The following is a 14,877-nucleotide window of genomic DNA, read 5'->3' as shown; positions in this document are numbered from 1 at the left end:
TCTAATGGGTATGCATTCAGTGTATTTCATCATTATGGAAATATTGCATCAGCCGCTATCAGGCATGCTCCGGTAATCGTAATTTTTTTCGAATTCGATTTGGGCCAAATCCTACGATTTCGTTTTTAAGTGCTCTGGTTTTCGCAAAATGTTTGCTATCGTTTTGCTATGGGAAAAGGAAGCGTTTCCGACCATATAAAGTATTCTTGATCAGGATCAGTAGCCGAGTCGACTTGGCCATGTCCGTCTGTCCGTCCGTATGAACGTCGAGATCTCAGGAACTACAAAAGCTAGAAAGTTGAGATTAAGCATACAGACTCCAGGGACATAGACGCAGCGCATTCGATTCATGTTGCCACGCCCACTCTAACGCCCACAAACCGCTCAAAACTGCCACGCCCACACTTTTAAAAAATGTTTCGATATTTTTTCATTTTTGTATTAGTTTTGTAAATTTCTATCGATTTGCCAAAAAACTTTTTGCCACGCCCACTCTAACGCCCACAAAACAGCCAAAAACTGTATGTGCTGAAGACTCTCCTTCGCACTTCGAATAGCTGAGTAACGGGTATCAGATAGTCGGGGAACTCGACTATAGCGTTCTCTCTTGTTATATTTGCAATTGCTTGTTTTGAAGCCAGGAGAAAGCAGAAATTTGAGGGCTTGAGAAAATCTAGGTAGCATTAATTACAAACAACACTTTTGGCCCTATTTTTAATTAATTAATTATTTCTTTTATATTTTATAAGTACTTTTACCTGCCTGTTTCGTTCCACGAACAGTATGGCAACCTTCGCGATAGCTTTTGGTGACGTACTTATCGGCCATTTACCAAATCGTAAATTGTTGTTGCCGACGGCAACATTTTGTTTGTCAAATCTGAGGTGGGGTCAGAAATACATTTTTTATAAAATACCTAAGTGGCAAAATGATTTTGTGGGGATGTGGAATTAACATCAATAGACCACTGAGTAAACTATTTTTTCCCTTAGTAAATAAGATCTGATTTGATATAAAAAAGGCATTTGGTTTTCATTTCGGCCAGACAAAAGTGCCCGTTTTACAAATCGAAGAACCGTTATAGCGCGGCGCCAACGTGTATTTTGTAGTTTTGGGAAGAACAGTTATAGCGCGGCGCCAGAGTGTTGTTGCTGACGCCGAGTGTGGTTTGATGCACGTGTGGTAAGCACGTAGAAGAGGAGTGCGACACAGTGCAGTTGTGCGTAGCACTTCAGTGCGATCGAAACTCACTGCGCTAAGATTATGGCGGACAAAGACGAAAGTTTACCTTTGACATATGCATATATTCTCGTGCTTATTATACCCGTTACTCGTAGAGTAAAAGGGTATACTAGATTCGTTGACAAGTATGTAACTCGTAGAGTAAAAGGGTATACTAGATTCGTTGACAAGTATGTAACAGGCAGAAGGAAGCGATTCCGACCATATAAAGTATATATATTCTTGATCAGGATCAATAGCCGAGTCGATCTGGCCATGTCCGTCCGTCTGTCCGTCTGTCTGTCCGTATGAACGTCGAGATCTCAGGAACTACAAAAGGTAGAAAGTTGAGACTAAGCATACAGACTCCAGAGACATAGACGCAGCGCAAGTTTGTCGATTCCACAAACCGCCCAAAACTGCCACGCCCACACTTTAAAAAAATGTTTTGATATTTTTTCGTTTTTGTATTAGTTTTCTAAATTTCTATCGATTTGCCAAAAAACTTTTGGCCAAGCCCACTCTAACGCCTACAAACCGCCAAAAACTGTCAGTGCTGAAGACTCTCCTTCGCACTTCCACTAGCTGAGTAACGGGTATCAGATAGTCGGGGAACTGGACTATAGCGTTCTCTCTTGTTTTATTTTCACAAAATTAGTAAATATAAGTATATTTTTGTAACAATGGTAACCGAAGGGTGTCAGATATATAGAAAAATATTTTATTGTTAGCCTTTTCCAGGCAATGTATTTCATTGATAGAAATTAAATATTTTATGTTCGATATTGTTTTAAATAAAAATTACTTTTCAGCGGCGAGAATCCGCCTTGTTTTTGTTATGCAAAAATAAGAGCCCTCATAGTGACGTGTATAGCCAACAATTTTTGTTGACGTGCGCACCGTTGCTTGGTGATGACTTCGATACTCCTCGCTAAAAACAATTATAGTCAACTTATCATAATCTTTGTATGCTAGCCTTTAATTTTTGTATTACACATTACACATGGCACTACAATGGCATTACACTTTAACTACAAAAAAATGAGAAGGTAAAACACAGTAGGTCAAAAACGATGACACAAAAAGGGGATCGTATTGCGCGGCCCGCGACGATTAATCAGGCATGCGGACGCATGAAGGGAAGGAAATGTGGCCGAAACATTGCCCGATCGTTTTACGATCAAGCTACAGTTTGCGGGGCAGTGAGGACTGCTGACTGACGAACGCACTGTGGTCTGGCTTATATGGGGGGAGCGGCCAAAAATACTTCTAGCAGACATATCGTTGTGAAATTTTTACTGGAAAAATTGGAAAAAAAATGGGCGTGGTTGTTAGTATTTACGCCCACTAAAAAGCAAAACCCAAAAAATACACCTAAAAGTGTGCTTCAATTTTGTTAATATGAAAGAATATTATGAAAAATATTATAAAAAAATATTATAAAAAATATATAAAACATTGATAAATCCAGTGATAGCACTCATTAAGGAGGGATCGGGGGGCAATATATCTAAAAGTTTACTTAAACTAGGAAAATGACGTTCATATAATACACAAAAACGGTATAATGCATCAAAAATTCACCAAATATGATAAATCAATTCAATGAATTTCACAATTAGAATTTATTAAAGTAAATACCTGAAACTTTAAAATTCATTTTAAATAATTAAAATTGGACCTATCAATCGCACGTTTGACCACTTTAAAATTCACTTTTGTTGTGACGAAAAGCAATCAAAACTCCGCTGTGCTGCAGAAATGAACAGTTGTTCTCCCTTTACACTATACTTTTAGAATGTCCCGTTAGACAAAACGGTGTTGGCATACACATATTTGGACATTTTAGAGACAATCTGGTTACTTTTCGTAAATATTTGAACTTTTTTTTTGATTTTTGGCCTATGGGCGCAACTACTGTGGAACGGTATGAACTTTTATAGGCACTACTCATATTTATTCTCGTTATGTCGGAGAGGTGAGGGGCTTACCAAGATCCCACGACCCAAAATCGAGTTTATGCTAGCATCATGATGCCTGAACATCGGACGCCCCTCCCTCGGCCTTAGTCCTTACCCAGAACACGGGCAGTTTTGAAATTTTTCTTCGCACTTCCTATACCTGAGTAACGGGTATCAGATAGTCGGGGAACTCGACTATAGCATTCTGTCTTGTTTTAATCTGAGATTTCAGATGATTTTTCTATTTTTGCGTCGAGATGCAAGCTACGTGATCTTAGTCAGAAAGTTATTTGGACATAGTTCAGTGCATTGATTATTATTTTGCATTGAAGTAACCGGCTTTAATAATGCTTAGTTAATCATTGCTGGAGTTCGAGAGCTTCATCTCTAGATCAGTTTCTAGTTTGTTTGGCTTCAGGATCATAATGATCTCTACACATTTCAATTACTTGGCAAAATGATCTAGTCCGAGAATCGCGTTAAATAAAATTGTAGAAACCGAATGCATTTTGATGATCATCGCTTCATGAAGTTTTATCTATCGTTCAAGCAAATTGTTCAATTATAATTATGAACAATTAATGTGCCCGCTAGATGCTATTTGTATGCTATCTCGGAAATAGCAGCAAACAAAATTGTAGCATGAATGAAGGAATTGAACTGGGTTTTATGCATGAATTGTGTTTTAGAAAGTTAAGATGTTGTCTTAAGCATAGCCGGCGGTTTCCATACAAGGTGTATGGAGCGGTCCCCACCCGAATTTCAGGCGGGTGGGGAATTCCCCACGCCAGGAATTATGAAAGAATCGGTCTTTAATTATGTCCAAGCAAGTCCATTCTCCACCCCAAATGAAACTGTGTCGCCGGCCCTGGTCTTAAGACAATTCATTTCCCTACCTATTTTGATTTTAAACCACCATACGGAAAAAGTAAAACTGCTCAGAAATGATCTCACTCACATGCTTCATCAAAAATAATGATACCAGTTATTCTTAGAGAAAATATAGTATATATATTCTTGATCGGGATCAATAGCGGAAACGGCCATGCCCGTCCGTATGAACGTCGAGATCTCAGGAACTATAAAAGTTAGAAAGTTGAGATTAAGCATGCAGACTACAGACGTATCCGCTGCGCAAGATTGTTGACTCATGCTGCCACGCCAACTCGAACGCCCACAAACCGCCCAAAACTGTCACACCCACACTTTTGGGAAATGTTTTGAAATTTTCAGTTTTGCCAAAAAATTGTTTGTCACACCCTCTCTAACGCCCACAAACCACCCAAAACTGACACGCCCACACTTTTGGAAAATGATTTAATATTTTTTCATTCTTTTATTAGTCTTGTAAATTTCTATTGATTTGCTCGCGGAAGTCATATAATAGTGTACAAATTTAAACACAGCCCTGATCAAAAAGAAATCAAAAGTTAATGCGCATGACAAGCCCATGAAAATCCCATGCGTCAAGAAGCAGCAACCCCAATAATTTACTTCCCTGGATGCACCCAGTTGCTGTCGCAAGGAATTTTAGCTGAATCACATCGTCAGCAGAGACCAGTCAAACCATGATGACTATTCTGTGTCACAAATCAAAGGGTTGAAGCAGGTAGATTATTAACAAATTAACAGTAAAATTTTGACACTACGTGAAGTTTAGAAAATCGATATAGGTCGAACCAACCGTACCCTAAAAGTAGTCTTTGCGTAACTCAAACGACCGAAAAATAATTTTTTTTCCCATAGAACTATTAGTATGTCAATATGTCGATATCGCCTTCGCACCCGTGCGGGTTAAAAGCTGACGGAACAGCCACCCAGTATAAAGAAACGACGGCCACCACACAAACATCTGGGCTTCAGTCATCACCTAGGTCCTTTCCACCAGAGCGAGAGGATATTTTAGAGTACTTTATTAAGTTTCCAAAGACTACATCTAAAAATGAGTTTGTACTAGCTAAGGACCATGACAGCGAGGATAGCCACGTGCCCATTGTTATGCTGTTGGGATGGGCGGGCTGCCAGGATCGATACCTGATGAAATACTCTAAAATTTATGAGGAGCGGGGGTAAGTGTAAAGGCTGACACGCCAACACAATCATTACTTATGGCATTTCGCTATTCCCAGCCTTATTACTTTGCGATACACGGCTCCGGTAGACAGCCTATTTTGGAAGCGATCTGAAATGATTCCTATCGGCGAGAAAATCCTCAAACTGATCCAGGATATGCATTTTGACGCCCATCCACTAATATTTCACATATTTTCCAATGGCGGGGCCTACCTGTATCAACATATTAATTTAGCTGTGATGAAGCACAAGTCTCCGCTGCAGGTTCGTGGCGTGATTTTTGACTCTGCTCCTGGAGAGCGAAGGATATTAAGCCTGTATCGTGCCATTACAGCCATCTATGGCAGGGAAAAGCGCTGCAACTGCTTGGCTGCACTGGTTATAACCATCACACTTAGTATCGTGTGGTTTGTGGAGGTTAGTGCCGTTAAATTTAATATGTATAGATTACAGCATTTACTGCTGACTTCGTTTCAGGAATCAGTTTCTGCCTTAAAAAGCTTATTCGTGCCGTCTTCGCCAATACGCCCCAGTCCGTTTTGCGACCTCAAAAACGAAGCCAATAGATACCCACAGCTTTTTTTGTATTCAAAAGGTGACATTGTTATTCCCTATCGAGATGTGGAAAAATTTATTCGACTTCGACGGGATCAGGGTATTCAGGTATCGTCAGTATGTTTCGAGGATGCCGAGCACGTTAAGATTTACACCAAATATCCTAAACAGTACGTCCAGTGTGTGTGTAATTTTATTAGAAATTGCATGGCAGTTTCACCCATTAAGATGGCTGCTAATTATGAACCATCCGAAAGTGTGTATCGGGTTAACCTAAAATACGATTAGACAGCACAGGAGAAAGAAACAAGAGAACTAGTTTCTTTAATGGAAAACTGAACTCATCGTAATTATTAAAGGTTTAAAGCGCTTTATGTAGAATCAAATTTAAAAGTAATTAAAATAAAAGCATTTTCAAATATTTAATAAATATTTATCTAAAAAAAGGGGTTTATGTACGGAAAACTTACCTTCAACGTGGTAAGCCTGATTCTGTCCGTAGTGTAAATAAAAAAAAAATAAATAAATATAAAGCAAATTAAGAGTATTTCTTTTTTGACTTTAGTCACTTTTAGTACTGAGATGCAGCTACAATATTATTCACCTGGTGAACTTCACCATGTTTTTCTTTTTTTGGTCTTGAAAGAACAGAAAAACAAAATCTGCAATTAACTTATTCAATTTATTTCTTACAACTCTCTGCCGGTTTGAGCATGGTTTTAACAATTTCTTTTCTAGGTGTTGATTGGAAAAATATTTTCCGCAAAACAAGCCTTTACAGGGTTTTGAAACATGTGCCACTAAGTTTTGATATAACAGTAGAAACTGGCAAAACTAAAAATATAAATATAATAAAAATGTCTATAAGTGTCTTTAAACAAACTTCCACATGCATGCTTAAGCCCAATCCCCTGAATTTTATAGTTTCCGATATCTCAACGTTATTTATTCATTTTCTTTACTTTTACGCAATGCATATTGAACCATTAAAATGTATAAATATATCAGTGTTAGACAAATAATTGTTTAAATATTTGATATCAGAAATACCATGAAAAAGTCGCCCTTTGTAATTGTTATAAACGTCGACGCATGAACAGAGATTTTGAAAATTATGTATGGAAAAGCTTGCATGCAGATTCTACAGATTCTGCAGATTCTACGCAGCGAAAGTTAGACTTAAAACGATGCCCACATTCTTAAAGTATTAATATATACAGTAAAGTAACACAATGGCGGTTTTGTAAATTTCTATTGATTTGCCAAAAGACTTTTTGCCCTCCCTAACGCCCACAAACCGGCCAAAACTTCCACAATATTTATATATTTATTTTCTTTTTTTTGTTAGTCTTGTAAACTTATATCGATTTGACACGAAAGCAGGGCAGCCGCTAAAAACTGTCACACGCTAATTTTTAAAATAAAATTCAAAGATTTTAAATTGTTTTCTTATTTTTTTTTTATTTGCATTTTCTACCAATATTTTAGACGAAGATTAGTTCGTACTTCCACTTGCTAAGCATAGCATTTTTTTTGGTATTTTTTTTCATTAATCACAATCCGAGTACGAGTATGAGTATAAATCTAAGTGACAGGATTGGCCTACATTGTTGGTGTTTTCAGTCCGCAGAAATTCTGTCGGTGTTTTTGACTTTACTTTACTTTTCATATTTGTTATTATAAAACACCTTTCTGGCAACGTACAAATTAAAGTATATTTTGTTTAATGTACAGATTTTATAAAGATATCGGATTGCTTTGGAATTGTGTTGTGGTTGTTTCGTTTCCCTTATTCCACAAATCTGTGTACCCTCACCATAGACTTCACATATCAAATGGTTCGTTGGTTTTTATTTATATCATACGATTAAATTACTTTTTGAGAAGGCTTAACTAAATTTATGGGAGGTTTTTGTGTTATTTTATGAATAAAAAAATAGGAAATATACAAGTAGATAGGTTTTACCGATTTAAGTATCACATTTTCAAAATTGTGCATACGCGCGGGAAATTTCACATCTGCTTAAATACCAACCGTTCCACATAATAGCACTTTAAATAAGCAAGGTAATTTGCTTTTCTAAAATACTATTTTAGTGCAACGGTCACACTTTAGGGCGTGTTGTTTTCTGAGTTAATTTGTTAAAAATATTTTAATAGAAGGAACCAATGGGTGCGTCCAACCGCATTTTGCAAGTTGCCGTCTGTGCATCCGTGTTTTCTTTAATATGTTTTATTATCGCGTTTTCCACTCCCTATTGGCTGGTTACAGACGGCAGTTTACAAAACCCGCGATTCACAAACCTAGGCCTATGGGAAGTTTGCTTCAACAACTTCCAGGATATACACCGATTTTTTGACAATCCCTTTAACGGATGTCTATGGGTTTTCGAAGAGGAATATTACATCATACACGACTTCCTCCTGCCTGGTTTCTACATATCCGTTCAACTTTTTGCCACTCTATGCTTTGTAATGTGCCTCGTTGTTATACCACTCACTGCAGCATTTCTCCGTACATCTCGCGATGATGACAGGTACATGGTGCTCCTACTGGCGATTGGATCATGCCAGATTGTAGGCTCTGTTTTCGGATTTATTGCTGTGGTCACTTTTGGCGCAAAAGGAGATTCTCGGGATTGGATGCCTGGATGGCAGAGCAACGATATGGGTTGGTCATTTGCCCTGGGCGTTGTTGGCGCTGTGCTGCTACTGCCGGCTGGGGTACTCTACCTGGTAGAAGCGCGTCGGGAAAGGTACAAGCGCCTAAACGAAATCAGCAATCGGGAGATCAGTGAATACGGAGATGAGTATTACCAGAATCAGGTATCCGCCGCAGCGCTTCCGTCTGCTCCGTCGCCATATCAATCCTCTTTTGCATCTGAGCCAAGTCGTCCACGAAGACCTCCACAAAATATTTCATCGAATTCCGCTGTACAAGGAGGAATTCAAACAGATATATAAAATACAAAAAGTTGAAAGATTATGAATTCGAAAAAATTATCCGTCCATTTAAACAATATTTTCTCGAATATTTACAATTATACATATACATATTTACGATGTAAGGTAGATTTATCGTTTCACTTAATTGACTACTAATTATTTAAAAATGTATCGAATTCAATGTTAATAAAAATTTGTCGAATAATTTATGTTTGGAATATCCCAATAAGGTTTGTTTACACGTCTACCACTTTCATCTATATATCAAAGAATTTAATTTATCTTTTATAACAATGGCTATTGTAATTTTGGAAATACTTACCGATCTGTCAAAATCTTCATTGAATTCATAATTTTAATATTTTTATGGACTTCGCTAGTGATCAAGAATATATACAACTGCGAAAAATAAAATAGCACCACTTGCCCAGTTAAACTTTGAATAAATCACCTACCAAGATTTAGGGTTTTAAAGGAGCTGAAATACCTTTTTAGAAAGGTTAAACAATTTACTTATTAGGAAATGAACAAGGGAGAACGCTATAGTCGTGTTCCCCGACTATCTGATACCCGTTACTCAGATGGTGAAAGTGTGCAGGACACACAACACTCACAGTTTTTGCGGTTGTGGGCGTGGCAAAAAGTTTTTTGGCAAATCGATAGAATTTTACAAGACTAATACAAAAATGAAAAAATATTAAAACATTTTTGAAAAGTGTGGGCGTGGCAGCTTTTGGCGGTTTGTGGGCGTTAGGGTGGGCGTGGCAAATATTTTTTTGGCAAACCGATAGAAATTAAGGAGACTAACACAAAAATGAAAAAATATCGAAACATTTTTCAAAAGTGTGGGCGTGGCAGTTTTGGGCGGTTTGTGGGCGTGGCAACATGAATCGACAAACTTGCGCTGCTTCTATGTCTCTGGAGCCTGCATGCTGAATCTCAACTTTGTAGCTTTTGTAGTTCCTGAGATCTCGACGTTCATACGGACGGACAGACGGACATGGCCAGATCGACTCGGCTATTGATCCTGATCAAGAATATATATACTTTATATGATCGGAAACGCTTCCTTCTGCCTGTTACATACTTTTCAACGAATCTAGTATACCCTTTTACTCTACGAGTTACGGGTATAAAAAGAACTACAATTGTTCTATTTATTATACTCGTTACTTGTAGAGTAAAAGGGTAGAGTAGATTAGTTGAAAAGTATGTAACCGGCAGAAGGAAGCGTTTCCGACCATATAAAGTATATATATTCTTAATTAGGATCAATAGCCGAGACGATCTGGCCATGTCCGTCCGTATGAACCTCGAGATCTCAGGAACTATAAAAGCTTTAAAGTTGAGATTCAGCATGTAGACTCCAGAGACATGATAGCAGCGCAAGTTTGTCGATTCATGTTGCCACGCCCACTCTAACGCCCACAAACCGCCTAAAACTAACACGACCACATTTTTTAAAAATGTTTTAATTTTTTTTCATTTTTGTACTAGTCCCGTAAATTTCTATCGATTTGCCAAAAACTTTTTGCCACGCCCACTCTAACGCCACCAAATCGCCCAAAGCTGCCACGCCCACACTTTTGAAAAATGTTTTGATATTTTTTCATTTTTATATTAGTCTTGTAAAGTTCTATCGATTTGCCAAACAACTTTTTGCCACGCTCCCTTTAACGCCCACAAACCGCCAAAAACTGTCAGTGTTGAAGACTCGCCTGCGCACTTCCACCAGCTGAGTAACGGGTATCTGATAGTCGGCGAATTCGACTATAGCGTTCTCTCTTGTTTTTATCTTAAGTAAGGAACTTTATAAAGAACGACAAAATTAGGCGAAATATAAAATAGCACCACTTCATGAATAATGCTTAAATGTTAAATTTTAAACTTGATAGTAACAAATAACAAATGTTTGCGTACTGAAACTACAACCATCCCACTAATTTAATATTTGGTAATGTATCCCTTATTACCAATTACAGGGGCGCAACGTTTTGGCATGGAATCAACTAGGTCCTGGCACCGTTTTAGGTATAATTTGCTCCAGGACACCTTAATTATAGCCCAAAGATATTCGTTGTTAGTTTGCTTGGAAGCTACAGCTGCTTTTCTTAATGGATTACGGCCTGGGGACTTTGCAGGCCACTCCAAAATAGGAAAAGATTTATTTTGGATCTAATCCTTGGCTTTCCGGTTGGTGTACTTGGGGTCTTAGTCTTGTTAATAGTATTCGGCAAAGGGTAGCATCATCGTCACCAAAATATCCACAAACATATGTTGATCCATGATGGTTCTTTTCCAGGGTATTGCCCCATTGGACGTTCATACGGACGGACGGACATGGCCAGATTGATCCTGATTATATATATTTATATATATATACTTTATATGGTCTGAAATGCTTCTGTTACATACTTTTCAACGAGTCTAGTATACTCTTTTACTCTACGAGTAACGGGGTATAAAAAATTTAGGCCCATACCACAATTTTTTTTCATATTCGGACACGATAAATACCCAAATTTATGCGAAAAATCTGAATTTCCTTAGAACGGTGCCGCAACCCTAATTTATTTGATTTTTCGCAACTGTGCATAGGGTCGGAAACCTTTTTTTCTACTTGTCCCATTGTTTTCAAGGAGTGCTAGTGCAGTTATTGGAAGTGCGAGCAAGAAATGTATAAATATATACAACAAAATTTTAAATTTTTCAAAATGTGGGCGGCATTGTGGCACTCCCAATAAAATAAGACAAATAATAAAATGAAAAAAAATGTATTCATTGTTTAAAAGTATGGGCGTAACACCATTAAGAAAGAAACCGGCTGTGCGCCTGTCTATGAAATCTGCATGCCTTATCTCAACTTACTAGCTTTTATAGTTCTCAAGATCTCGACATTCATACAGACGGACAGAGGCCACTCGGCTATAGATTCTGATCAATATACATACATACATATGTATGTATATACTTCATATGGCCGAACACGCTTCCTTTTACCGGTTACATACTTTTTATAGTACCTAGTATACCCATTTACACTATGAGTAACGGGTATAATTACAAAATATATCCTACAAATTATGAGAAAAAAGGATAAGAATCTAAATGGAGTATTACTGAAGATGAAGTAATGTGGCAACCGATTTTATCATACTTGCGGCACTCCAGAAAATTTAAACACAACGGTAAGCAATGCTATCGGCACAATACAATAAGATTTTCTTTTTTCCCATTTTGAAATTGTTGTATTTATGTACTTTTTCGCACGCTATGAAGTAATCACTGAGTCCAAGTAGTGACGTTAGACTGGGCATGGCAAGTTTGTTGGCAAATCGAGACAAATTTACAAAAAGAAAAATATTTTAAAAATGTGGTCGTGGCACTTTTGGGCGATTTGTGGGTGTGACAACATTTGGAAAGAAACTTGCGCTATATCTCTGAAGACATGGCCATGAAGCAGCATGGAGATTCTAATGACAAGCTTACAGAACCTTTTCATGACCAATCTTACGCCTACAAACCACCCAAAACTGTCACGCCCACACTTTTTTAAGTATGGTTTTTTTTTATATTATTTGTCTTTAAAATTTCTATCGATATGCCAGAAATATTTTTTCCACGTCCACTCAAACGACCACAAGTCGCAAAAACCTGTCACTCCCACAATTTTCATAAAAGTTTTGATTTTTTTATACTTTTGCCAAATCTATCCATTTGCCAAACAATTTTTTTAAATTCTACTTCGCACTCCCACCAGCTAAGCAACTAAAGCATTCTTTCGTCTTAGATCAACTGTGTAAAGTACTTATTGTTGAGATGCAAGTGATCAATTTAGTGTATACGAGGTGTGTTCAAAAAGTAAGGTGACTTTTCAAATTTTGCGGGCAATGTACCTTACATTTTTTTGTTTTGTTACACTCTTCCCGAACATCTGTTCCAAGATTCAAGTGAATGGCATTTTTTGTTTGGTTGTGAGTGGCGTCTTCTTTTGCCGGGAATGAAATGTTTTAATTTAAACATTACCTTCCTTAGTAAAATGAGTTTTAGGATTGTAGGCTTTGATTTAATTTTCAGGTTTTAATTTCGAACTTGATCTTTTCACCCATACAAGTTACATAAAATGTTACATAAAAGCTGATAACATAAATGGGCTCTGGTCACATTGATCGATAAGTACCCTCTCCAAAAAAGGCATTCAATGCCTGGCATTGCCTTTTTAAAAAGAGCGGATTGGTAAAACGGTGCAGAAACATTAACAGCCGTGCAAGTAACGATAATTTTGTAAGATGAGAGTCAGGAGAAATGTAGCCAAAAGTAAACTCTTTAACTCTGTGTTACAAAAATTTACTCAAATTATTATACCCGCTACTCGTAGAGTAAAAGGGTATACTAGATTCGTTGAAAAGTATGTAACAGGCAGAAGGAAGCGTTTCCGACCATATAAAGTAAATATATTCTTGATCACGATCAATAGCCGAGTCGATCTGGCCATGTCCGTCTGTCCGTCCGTATGAACGTCGAGATCTCAGGAAATATAAAAGCTAGAAAGTTGAGATTCAGCATGCAGACTCCAGAGACATAGAAGCAGCGCAAGTTTGTCGATTCATGTTGCCACGCCCACTCTAACACCCACAAACCGCCTAAAACTTTTTCCAAGCCCACTCTAACGCCTTTTGAAAAATGTTTTGATATTGTTTCATTTTTGTATTAGTCTTGTAAAGTTCTGTAGATTTGCCAAAAAACTTTTTGCCACGCCCACTCTAACGCCCATAAACCGCTCAAAGCTGCCACGTCCACACTTTTTGACGTCGCAGCCGGGGGATTTCTTTGGATTACTGTGCTCTTTTATGAGTTTTAAAATTTATTTTGGATGTTTGTAATGTAAATCCGTTAGTAGTCTGGTTTGCTTGGAAGACTTTTTGTAGGTGAGCGGCAAATGTTCTGGGCCTGCATCACTGCGAGCCCAGCCGCCTCCGGAATTTCTTATTGACAACACGCTGACGGTCGGTGGACAATAAGTTGGGTGAGCAGTGAATGTTTTGTGCTTGTTAATAGTTTCTCTATGTATCAACGTTTGGCCCGCTCTTCTTCTTGTTTCAGGGCTTTTAGTCTCTGTTTAGCTGATGGGGATCTGTAAGTTTGCCATTCACGGACTAAGCGGCGCGACGCTTTTCATGGAATAATTGCTCGAATTGTTTATTTGTCTTTTTTGAATAGAGATCTTTTGTGTTAGTTTGAGGAGTAGAATAATGGGCTGGTGCAACTAGAATGGATTCCAGTGTTGTGGTTGATTTGTCAATGTCGGATTCACTATTGAGTTGTGGGCTTAGATTAAGGTGAGAACTAATAATTTTCTATACCTGCGCCAGTTTGTTTTGTGTGACGTCAATCAGTTTTTTCGACCGTTTTGGCAAGGCGCAAAGTATGGATGAGAACTGGCGAGTGATCTGATAGCTCTTACTGGCATTCGGTTTTGCTGATTGCAAAGTCGATCAGATCAGGCAGTTTGTTGAGGTCTATTAGCCAGTATATTGGACTAAAAGAAAAACAAGTTTATTATAGCGTTATTATAGTATTGTAAAACTTCGTTCCTTTGGGTTCGCGAGGTGCGATCTCCAATGCGCTTAGAGTTGTAGTCTCCTGCAGCTATGAAATAATCTCCAAGTGATTTGAAAAAAGTAAGGAATTGATCTTCCCTTATCTTGAAACGGGGGTGACAAGATACGTGCAATTCATGTTGCCACGCCCACTCTAACGCTCACAAACCGCCCAAAGCTGCCACGCCCACACTTTTGAAAAACGTTTTGATATTTTTTAATTTTTGTATTAGTCTTGTAAAGTTCTATCAATTTGCAAAAAACTTTTTGCCACACCCACTCTAACGCCCACAAACCGCTCAAAGCTGCCACGCAGACTTTTTAAAAAAATAGTTACAATTGTTTGTACAATTGTTTGTATAACCATTAACATTTACAACATATTTCCATAAAAATTCATGTTTAAAGTTATTAAACAACAAAAGCTGCACCATTTCCCAATTCAGACCAATTAAAACTTTTGATATAATTAATTATTTATAAGCGTATCCAAACGATAGAAGAAATATTGTTTCTACCAC

The 14,877-nt window shown here is 37.7% G+C and overlaps 2 protein-coding genes across 5 annotated transcripts; both read left to right on the top strand.

Annotated features, from left to right (window-relative positions):
• Positions 1–4,644: 4,644 nt before the first annotated feature.
• On the top strand, positions 4,645–6,210 carry LOC122611573 (transmembrane protein 53). 4 transcript variants are annotated; one of them, XM_043784754.1, is made up of 4 exons: positions 4,645–4,791; positions 4,929–5,251; positions 5,312–5,672; positions 5,733–6,210. In XM_043784754.1, the coding sequence occupies exons 2-4, from the start codon at positions 4,947–4,949 to the stop codon at positions 6,096–6,098; spliced, it is 1,032 nt and encodes a 343-aa protein (XP_043640689.1). In that variant the 5' UTR covers positions 4,645–4,791; positions 4,929–4,946; the 3' UTR covers positions 6,099–6,210. The 4 variants fall into 4 exon arrangements, with proteins under 4 accessions (XP_043640689.1, XP_043640688.1, XP_043640690.1 ...); XM_043784753.1 differs by having other exon boundaries at positions 4,781–4,878; XM_043784755.1 differs by lacking the exon at positions 4,645–4,791 and having other exon boundaries at positions 4,855–5,251; positions 5,733–5,918; positions 5,982–6,210.
• Positions 6,211–7,915: 1,705 nt separating this feature from the next.
• On the top strand, positions 7,916–8,898 carry LOC122625999. Its single transcript, XM_043806095.1, has one exon. It carries the CDS (start codon positions 7,980–7,982, stop codon positions 8,772–8,774), a length of 795 nt encoding a protein of 264 aa, XP_043662030.1. The 5' UTR covers positions 7,916–7,979; the 3' UTR covers positions 8,775–8,898.
• The last annotated feature ends 5,979 nt before the right edge of the window (positions 8,899–14,877 follow it).

This window comes from Drosophila teissieri, chromosome 2L (genome assembly GCF_016746235.2).
Source record: "Drosophila teissieri strain GT53w chromosome 2L, Prin_Dtei_1.1, whole genome shotgun sequence".
In the NCBI taxonomy this organism is placed as follows: domain Eukaryota; kingdom Metazoa; phylum Arthropoda; class Insecta; order Diptera; family Drosophilidae; genus Drosophila; species Drosophila teissieri.
The sequence above is the reverse complement of the archived record's forward strand: the minus strand, read 5'-3'. Positions and strand labels throughout refer to the sequence as shown.

Bases quoted from the DNA above. Each gene is read 5' to 3' on its own strand.
- LOC122625999 (XM_043806095.1), top strand. From the start codon at position 7,980: ATGGGTGCGTCCAACCGCATTTTGCAAGTTGCCGTCTGTGCATCCGTG.
- LOC122611573 (XM_043784754.1), top strand. From the start codon at position 4,947: ATGTCGATATCGCCTTCGCACCCGTGCGGGTTAAAAGCTGACGGAACA. The intron at 5,252-5,311 runs GTAAGTGTAAAG...CGCTATTCCCAG, and splicing joins AAAATTTATGAGGAGCGGGG to CCTTATTACTTTGCGATACA. The intron at 5,673-5,732 runs GTTAGTGCCGTT...ACTTCGTTTCAG, and splicing joins GTATCGTGTGGTTTGTGGAG to GAATCAGTTTCTGCCTTAAA.